The following is an 8,806-nucleotide window of genomic DNA, read 5'->3' as shown; positions in this document are numbered from 1 at the left end:
GCTGCTTGCATTAATTTATAAACAATAAATAAAAACAAATTAATATGTATGTTGAAATTTTGCATCTAGCAAATTATGCGAATATATATTACAGTATATACAAAATATATATATATAAGTATTGATATTTCGGGATTCAAACGTCTCAATTGCAGCAAAATTTCAGTATGAATACTACGTTTGTTTTCATAAAAGTTTTTTTACATTTTAGGATATTGTTTGTAATGCATATTATATATATATATATATACATATTATATATATACATATATATATATATATATATATATATAATATCGTTATTATTAATATGTATATCACAAGTTTGAAGAGAGTAGAAAGTGGCGAATTAACTACAATTGGCAGTAAGCGGCGGCTTCGGCGGCACTCGACCGAAAGAGATTAGAATCGAGAATCGACACATCTTATCTGTATGTATATATGAAGGAATTGCCTAGCAATCGATGCCATTAACATTACTACAAATTTGCGATAAGGCGTTGGACACGCTGTGATTCTGATGATGCATCACACCATGCTGCAGCTTACCATGTTGGGCATTGACATCCTCGTTGGCGCGAAAGCGCAAGAAACCCTGCTCGGCAACAATCATGCTATCCGAGGCACTTGAAGGTGATGCTAAAGCGGATCCGGATGCGGATACTATTGCTGAGGAAACAACGTTCGGCTCCAACTCAGCGGAGCTTGGCACACTGGAGGCGGCTGCTTCCTGCTGCTGCTGGCTGCTGTGATGCAGATGATTTGTAGATTTTGAATTATTATGTACATGCAGGTGTTGTGCAGAGGCTTTGTTAGCACAAAGTGGATTTGATGTGATGCTGTTTTCGCTAGCTATACAATAACCATGCTCACTGTTGCTTATCAAATTGGTGCACTCTACATTACTGCCTGATATTATATCGTCGTCCTCCTCCTCATCCTCCTCCTCGGAATTGTTGTGATTGTACTGCGGATGTTGTTGCTGCTGCTGTTTAATTTGGTATTGTTGCTTGAGCGTCAATTCATTGCAAACGCTGGGTGACAATTCGAAATCATTTGAGGCTAATGCACGATTTATGGTATTTAATGTGCGTCCACTCCTTTGAAAATAGTGCGAACGTTCTGTGTGTGCCAATGTCTGTGCACCATTTACTCTTTTACTGCCCGGTACAACACTTATTGCACGGCCAGGACCAGGACCAGTTGCAGAGCCTTTACCCGCACCGGTTGCTCCTCCTATGCCCGATCCATTAACAATGTTGTTCAGAGTGCCGCTCTTTCGCACCCCCCCATTGTAATGGGCACTGCGCTCGTATGAGTTGTAGCTGGCGTAACGGATGCCATTTGAGGAGGAACATGAATTTGTTGAATTCGAACTGCGTCGCTCCGGATTTTCAAATGTTGCAGCATTGAGTGAACTATTATTATTCGGTTTTCTATCACAACACTTTGCCAGCTTGAGACCTTCGCGCTCTCTGTCAGGCCAGCACTCATCGCTCGGATGTGAGCTACTGCCTATGGATTTCTCTTTGAATACGGGCCGTTCAAAGTTATTAAATTCATAGCTTGAGTTCTCTTGCAATGGTTCCGAATAACAGCTGTCGCTCTGCAATAGCAGCATTTGCTGTTGCGATGTCCCGGATGAACCCGATCCAGACCCAGATGCTGATGCAGAACCCGAGCTGACTGTGTTCTTGCCCAATTTTTGCATGGCCCCAACTCCGACACCGCCAACAGCGCCCGTTGAGCTTGTACGTAAATCAAAATTTGGATTCTCGTAATGATCGGTTGTGGCATCGGTCATATAATCGGCGCTCATATAGGCTGCCGGTTCATGTGCAGCACGCATATTATGATTATGATGATGATGATGTGGATGATGTTGATGGTAACGCGAAGCTTGTGGACCATATTCGGCTGTTATGTTGTGATTGATGGCACTTCGTATTGAGCCAGTATCGTAGGGTCTCTGGTACATTGGCTCCTGCAGCTGATACTCGGTACCACCGCTCGGAGAAGCTGCCGATGGCCCCGCCAGCGAGTTTAGCGCATAACTATCATCGTATATCAGCTTGCCGGTGCGCATTGTGTATGTATGAAGATTAGTATTTGCATTGCAAATAGCTGGATAATCAGTTTCAAACTGTTCCTGGCTTGAGCTGGACGTACACGGTAAAAAGAAATTGGCAACATTCGAATGCGAGTTGTGATGATGGGCAGCAGCACCGTGTTTTTCTCTCATTACACTGCCGGTGGCATTTGCAGCATTGGTAAATCCGCTCATCGCGGGAACTGTTCCAACCATACGGACGTCCCCGTTGACAGCGACACTGCCATTGGCATTGCTGCCAACGCTGGTTTTTAGGCCCGTCACCCATGATATCAATGTTATGATTGCTATCTCGATCAGACGCAAAGAAAACTGATATCCCCACTGCATCCAATCGACCTCAACAATATTCGCTTGGCTCATTAGGGGTCGCGCTGGTGAGATGCAGACGGCGCCAAAGATTTGCAGAGCAGCTAATAGAACAAAGAGCAATGCTGTCGCAATTGTGATATGAATAGCATAGGATAGATTCTGATAGCCATGTATATAATTTTGGGATTTGCTTCTCAGTATGCGCTTCAGTATGCGGTACAAATACAGATACAAGAGCCCTAGGCTAAGGCATATGAATATATAAATAATCTGGCATATCAGCGAAAGAACCCGCGGTGGTGGCGGTGGATTGGCCAGACTAGTCGAAGGCGACATGCTAACCTGTTGCTGCAACAACTGTTGCTGCAGCTGCTGCTGCTGGTGCTGCTGTTGGCGGCGAAAGTAATGCTGCTGTTGTTGTTGCTGAAAGTACAAATGATGATTTTGCAAGGTATACGACTCGACATAATGCAGCGTAATGCAGAGTCCAACATGTACACCACAGCCGACGACCACGGTTAGCGGTCGCACCAGCGCCGAATAACGATTGTTTTTGTGGTTTAAAGACTTTAAAAACAAAAATAAAATGAGCACCGCGAAGGCAACAGTCAAGAATGTTGATGGCAAATTCAATAGGAGCTCGGCGGCAAATATTGGAAAAGTTCCATGAATATTGTAAGCATCAAAGCATAAGTAAAAGATGCGCATTATACAAATGGCAATCAGTATGAGGTATATGTAAACGAAATATGATTGTGCGAATAGATGCGTCAGCTTGTCAAATGTGACCAGTTTGTAAAGCGAATAGACGGCCAATATCGTGTACAGAATAACCGATAAATAAATATGTATGTTCCACGCCCATGTCCATGTGGTATGAGCAGAAGCCGCTGCAGCCGCAGCAGCGCCCACAGCGCCACCGTCTCTAGTGCCAGTGCCTGTGCCTGTGCCTGCGGCTGTGTCAGCAGCTTTTCCGGCGACAGCATTGCCATTAGTTGGCCTTGCATTTGTGGTTGCAGATGTAAATGATGTAGCAGCCGCCTCGCCGATTGCAGCTGCAGCCGAAGGTGTGGTAACTGCCGACTGACTAGCATTGTTGCCCAACAAATCCCTTGGCGCGGCATCGTTTGAATCCAATTTGCCGCTCGACTGTTGTTTACTCTTATTTATGTTTGGACTAACCGAAGCTGACGCACCATTATCATCGCTGTTCCTACTGCTGCTGCTGCTGCTGCTCTCCTTTCCAATTTCCGTATTATCGACCGAAACTATGGGCGAGGCTGGCGGCTGATGGTAGTTGACCAAGGGTCGCTGTGTCACGTGTCGCAATAGAACAGCAGGTATGTCACCTTTCTTGCCATTTGATCCTAGTATGCGTCTAATGTTCGGCAGAACCTCCTGCCTCTTATTTGCATTGGACTCCTTGCCATTATTGGTCACTCCTATATCTTGCACGTTATGATAATTGGCATTGTTATTATGATCGGATGCTTCAACGGCGACTGCATCATTGCCCGGCCGTGACGGTGTATTAAGTGCCTTTTTACGATCTCCGGCGACGTCAAAGGCTCCTTGCATGCTGGTCGCAACGAGTGGCTTCTTGGTATCCGCCGAGCTACTTGAATAGCTTTCATTTCCGTTGTGATTCGAATTGCCATCTGTGTTGCCAATAGAGGCAGCCAGATCGGGCGGACGAAACGGTATCCTTTCATGGCCGGGCATCAGGCTGGGCGGTGGTATCGGCCGCCTGTTATTAAACGGTACCGTATTTGATATAAGACCCTCGTTATTAGTCCCCCGTAACGTAGGCTTATCGGCAAATGGATTTTGATATTCCGGCGGCAATGGCGGCGTAAAAAATGATCTTGATGGCGGCGAGTACGACGGAATATCTCCAGGATACATGGGTATTGTCGGCTGGCCGTTGGCTTTCTTTAATAAGTTAGGAACTAGTTAAGCAAATATAAAAGCATCATAATATTAAATGAATGTCAACAAATTGCAATTAGAATTACAAAAGCTATAATTACTTGATGGCATTGGCGTTGAATTGTATTGGATTGTGTGTCGATGACGATCGCGGTCATGACTGTTGCTGTGATGACGATTTGGATTCGGGTAAGTTGGATTATTATTGCTCTTCAGGATATCAGCATTTGGTGCAGAGGTTGGCAATGCGTGATCTCTTTCCAAGTCCAGCTCATAGTTTCTATGGCGAGCACCGTTATGCTGAGCTTGATTTGACGATTGGTATCTAATAATACATCATAAACATTAATCATTCTGATTCCAGCCAGATCGAAAGAAGATGCTGTTGGTAGTGGTAGTGCCCGACTAAAGATAACCTGCACCCAACGCCCATATGCTGGTATATAAGATTTGAACTTACTTTTATGCAACTTAAACTTATTTTATTATCCTTTCAGGGTTATCCGTTAAATAAGTTGGATATTTGGATCCTTGGGCAAGTGGTTGCCAGGCTTACAAATTACTTTAAAATTGAAAAGACACCTATGAAATGTTTCATCAGGATAACTTTGAATATATATGAATAGTTTCCAGACACACGGACGGACTAGACATTACACATTTAATTTACTCCATCTAAGCGAATAATTAATACTACAAGTATTAGTTACTTACCGTAGGGTTGTTAGAAGCGGCGTCGCGACAGTGGTGAGACCTAAAATGTAGCTATTGTCGGGTATGCTTCGTTTAGTCGTTGACGTTGTTCCATAGGCCACTTTGATCAAAACAGCGGCCACACTTCGCTCCAAATTGTCCAACTTGTCCAGATATCCGCTTGCCGCAACGGAAGATCTACCGAGCCCATTGCCCGTTGTACCGTTGCTTAACATTGACTTACCGGAACCTCGGAAGCTAGTGTTGTTCGAGTTGGCGTTGCCCTTGAGGGACAAGTGCTCAGCACTGCCGGCCATGTTTTGTTCTTCGACTAATATCGAATGTGATGAGCTTATGAGGTAAAATGTTACCAGTATCAGGAGGAGCATGTTACAATTTTGCCATAGAGTTCTCTTAGCCTTGCAAACAATTGGTGACTCCGAGACCTGGGCTTGCCTGGCGGAGGCGGATCGGCGTCGCTTAAAAGTAGTATTTACCGCAGGATCATTTGGAGTGTTACGATCATAATATGAAGCTTTAACGAGGCGCTTCTGTGTACATATTAATTCAGACTTCTTTGATCTTGATAATTTGACATTTAATACTGATTGGCAACACTCCTTTCCAGCCGTTAAAAATGAAGTTACGCCGGGAAAAGCCATTCGATCACATGTCAAAGCATTGGCTGTAAACAAATAATACAATTAAAACAGGTAAGAATGTTCGAATCGGGTATGCCCGACTATGAGAGTCCCCCATTGCTTTGTTTTTTTGTTTGTTTTCTAATACCAAACGCAGACCAAGCTGATTTGTTGCTGTGCTGCAAATTTAAATATAACGAATTTCTACCAAGTGCTCGTCTCCTCGATTCTCGAGAACTCAAGTAGGCCTTGGTGAAATTTAACAAGGCAAGATACGTTGGCTCCGTATGTATGTATATATGTATGTATGTATGTATAAATGTATGTCAGTCAATCTGTCAACCAGTCAGTCAGTGAGTCAGTCAGAACAAACAGTTTTATATATACAGATAATTATTTTAAACAAAATAATTTTAAATTTTCTATTAAACTGTAAAGCTTACCTTTGTGAGTTTTCAGTACAGAATCTCGAAATTTGACTTTTATCCGGCGATTTATTGTAGACATGTCAGTTGATTATTGTTAATGTCCAATCGTTTATCTGCAGGTTCTGCTTTCACTAACAGATAACAATAAAATATGTTTTCGGCATAGTTGGAGATTATATACCTATAAGACAAAAATTTGTGTTTACACAACTTCAAAACACAAAATATATATAGTTGTCCGATCTGGCTATGTCTAAATCGACTCGGCTGTTGGTACTGATCAAGAATATATATACTTTATGGGGATGGAGGTGTACCCTGCTATGCGTTACGTATTTTATGACAAAATAAGAATGCCCTCTCCAAGGGTATGGAAAAGTACCCAGCTTTAAAAACACTTCTTTTTTGGCAGATCTTAATTAAAAATGTTTGTTAATGTTGCATTGCATGGTCTCAACAAGGTGTCGTGGATTATAATGACTTGTCCTTGTGTGATCGGTATAAAATTTATTATATATTAAATGTATATTAAAACGAGTAACTGCGACTGCCCTCAAAGATTGAATACCCTGTAGAAATTTCCCTTACAACTTTGCAGATATGTAAGAATATTAATGCTCTTTAATTTGGAGTTTGGTAAAACAGGATATCTTCCATCCAAGAACTAAATAATTGAACTATTCTTCACATAGAGCTTTATAACTGCGATCTTAATAAGATTTGAATCATATAATAATGATGAATAAGCAAAGTAAACTAATATATAAATGCCGGATTTAGCCAAGATATCTTGATAAACAAAACAGTTTTTTCAAACGAAAATCCCTTTTTCGTATTTTGCATTTACATATGTAAGGAGAGATTAGTTCAGATATCTTGAAAAACAAAAATTATTTTGTTTTTCATAAAAATTATTTTGTGTTTCATACAATAACTTATTTTTAATTGTTCTATAGCAGTCAAAAAAATAGGTAGGCTTCACAATCATGTTCACACATATTTTTTAATTGTTTCATTAAATGAAAGCGAACTTGAAATTTTATCTTCCTTATAATCTTGGCTTGGATTCTCCATTCGTTACAAAAAACGGTCTAAGTTTGCATTTTTTTGATATTAGTGCTGTTAAAATTTGAAAATCACAATAATATAAAACATCTTTGATTCACATACATGCACACACGCATATAAGCATACCTTCTTTTGGGGTCAAGTTTTGCTAACTCTTGGCCCCTCTTGGGCGACGAAGTGCATTCTAAGTTGCGCAATTGCGCAAAATATGTCCATTTTAGCATATTATTTTTTTTTTAAACATATTACTAACAGCTACATATAAGACTTTTATGCAATATTCACACAATGCATACATACATATGCGTTATATATATATATATATATATATATATATATATATATATATATATATATATATATATATATATATATATATATATATATATATATATATATATATATACATACCTACATACGCCTACAAATCAGGTAGGTTGCCAGATTAATTCTAATCCATATTCCAATCAATGTCCGCAGTTGTCGAATAATAGTCGTTGTTGCATTCATATCATTATATTTTTTAAAGAGTGGTCACACACATTTTTAAGTTATCCAAATTTTCAGTGGTGCATTTGAATGGGTATAAACATACATACCACATAACATTTATGTATGGATATGTATTTCTACTTCAAACAAGTTTCTTTGCACAAGCACACATGTATACATATAGTTACATACATATGTATGTACAAACATATGAATATTTAGGTAGATTCCATGTACTTATGAATGTGTAGATTAAAGCGAATGGGCGTATCGCACGTACCGTCAATATTTAAACACTACACAGCACCTATACACTAAGATTTAAGCATATAAAATTGCTTTACACCTTATTATTAACAAAAGAATTCGCTTTCTTATTTTGTAGTTCTCAATTTTTCTCTTTTACACAAAATGGCGTATCTACTAGAGATGAGAAAAAAACATCGACATATTGCCGTTTCGATTTTTCAACTACGTACAGAGTTTTCCCGATTATTTTACCCGTGTTGTATATCGGGCTGTTGGTGCGATATATTATTGAATCTGAACCATCTTCCTTGTTCGATAATTTAATTTGCGTGTGTTACGGAACTGCTTGTTTCTCAGTGGGCCGCGCCGGCTGGCTCATCGGATTCTCTGGGTGTGGTCCCATCCCTGGCCCGCAGTCCACGAGGTTGAAGTTCCACCGCATCTTACAGAAACGCCACCGGGAGAACTGGAGGAGGCATTCGTGCGAAGCAGGAACTCATCCCGAATTGTATGCTGGAACTGCAGACAGTTCGACCACGTCTTTAGAGACTGCCTGTCCAAGGAGCGGAAAATATTCTGCTATAGGTGTGGAAAGCCGGACACTTTCTGCTCGCAGTGTGAAAACTGTCCGGGAAACCCCAGAGGGAGCGCGGTGATGGCGGGACAGACGCGTTCCGGGACGGCGACCGCGGGAAAGCAGGAGAGGGGCACCTACCAGAGCCAATAATCATTGGAAAGGAGACGGAGATTTGGAATAAGGATCAGGATAAGGCTAATTATAATAATAGTATAAGCAAAGGAGGAACACTTAGGGGCTTACCATACGAAGAACGTGTTCGGGCATACATGTCGGCCCGAAATAGAATTTTTGGTGAGCGACAGCT

The 8,806-nt window shown here is 41.0% G+C and overlaps 1 protein-coding gene across 4 annotated transcripts; it reads right to left on the bottom strand.

Annotated features, from left to right (window-relative positions):
* Positions 1-273: 273 nt before the first annotated feature.
* LOC115766728 lies at positions 274-8,088 on the bottom strand. Of its 4 annotated transcripts, XM_030710689.1 has the most exons (6): positions 7,954-8,088; positions 6,129-6,294; positions 5,066-5,729; positions 4,453-4,676; positions 550-4,371; positions 274-454 (listed from the first exon to the last, which is right to left on the bottom strand). In XM_030710689.1, the coding sequence occupies exons 2-6, from the start codon at positions 6,190-6,192 to the stop codon at positions 426-428; spliced, it is 4,803 nt and encodes a 1,600-aa protein (XP_030566549.1). In that variant the 5' UTR covers positions 6,193-6,294; positions 7,954-8,088; the 3' UTR covers positions 274-425. The 4 variants fall into 4 exon arrangements, with proteins under 4 accessions (XP_030566549.1, XP_030566545.1, XP_030566547.1 ...); XM_030710685.1 differs by having other exon boundaries at positions 274-4,371; positions 7,954-8,087; XM_030710687.1 differs by lacking the exon at positions 7,954-8,088 and adding an exon at positions 7,593-7,898 and having other exon boundaries at positions 274-4,371.
* Between the last annotated feature and the right edge of the window lie 718 nt (positions 8,089-8,806).

This window comes from Drosophila novamexicana, unplaced genomic scaffold, assembly GCF_003285875.2.
Source record: "Drosophila novamexicana strain 15010-1031.04,08,12 unplaced genomic scaffold, DnovRS2.1 tig00001222-arrow-arrow-pilon, whole genome shotgun sequence".
Lineage (NCBI taxonomy): Eukaryota > Metazoa > Arthropoda > Insecta > Diptera > Drosophilidae > Drosophila > Drosophila novamexicana.
The sequence above is the reverse complement of the archived record's forward strand: the minus strand, read 5'-3'. Positions and strand labels throughout refer to the sequence as shown.

What these genes read in the sequence shown, in the direction of transcription:
- LOC115766728 (XM_030710685.1), bottom strand. Translation starts at nt 6,192, where the DNA reads ATGTCTACAATAAATCGCCGGATAAAAGTCAAATTTCGAGATTCTGTA. An exon ending in TGTACTGAAAACTCACAAAG is followed by an intron (nt 5,730 to 6,128) that starts GTAAGCTTTACA and finishes ATTTGTTTACAG; the next exon opens with CCAATGCTTTGACATGTGAT. An exon ending in CCGCTTCTAACAACCCTACG is followed by an intron (nt 4,677 to 5,065) that starts GTAAGTAACTAA and finishes ATGTATTATTAG; the next exon opens with ATACCAATCGTCAAATCAAG.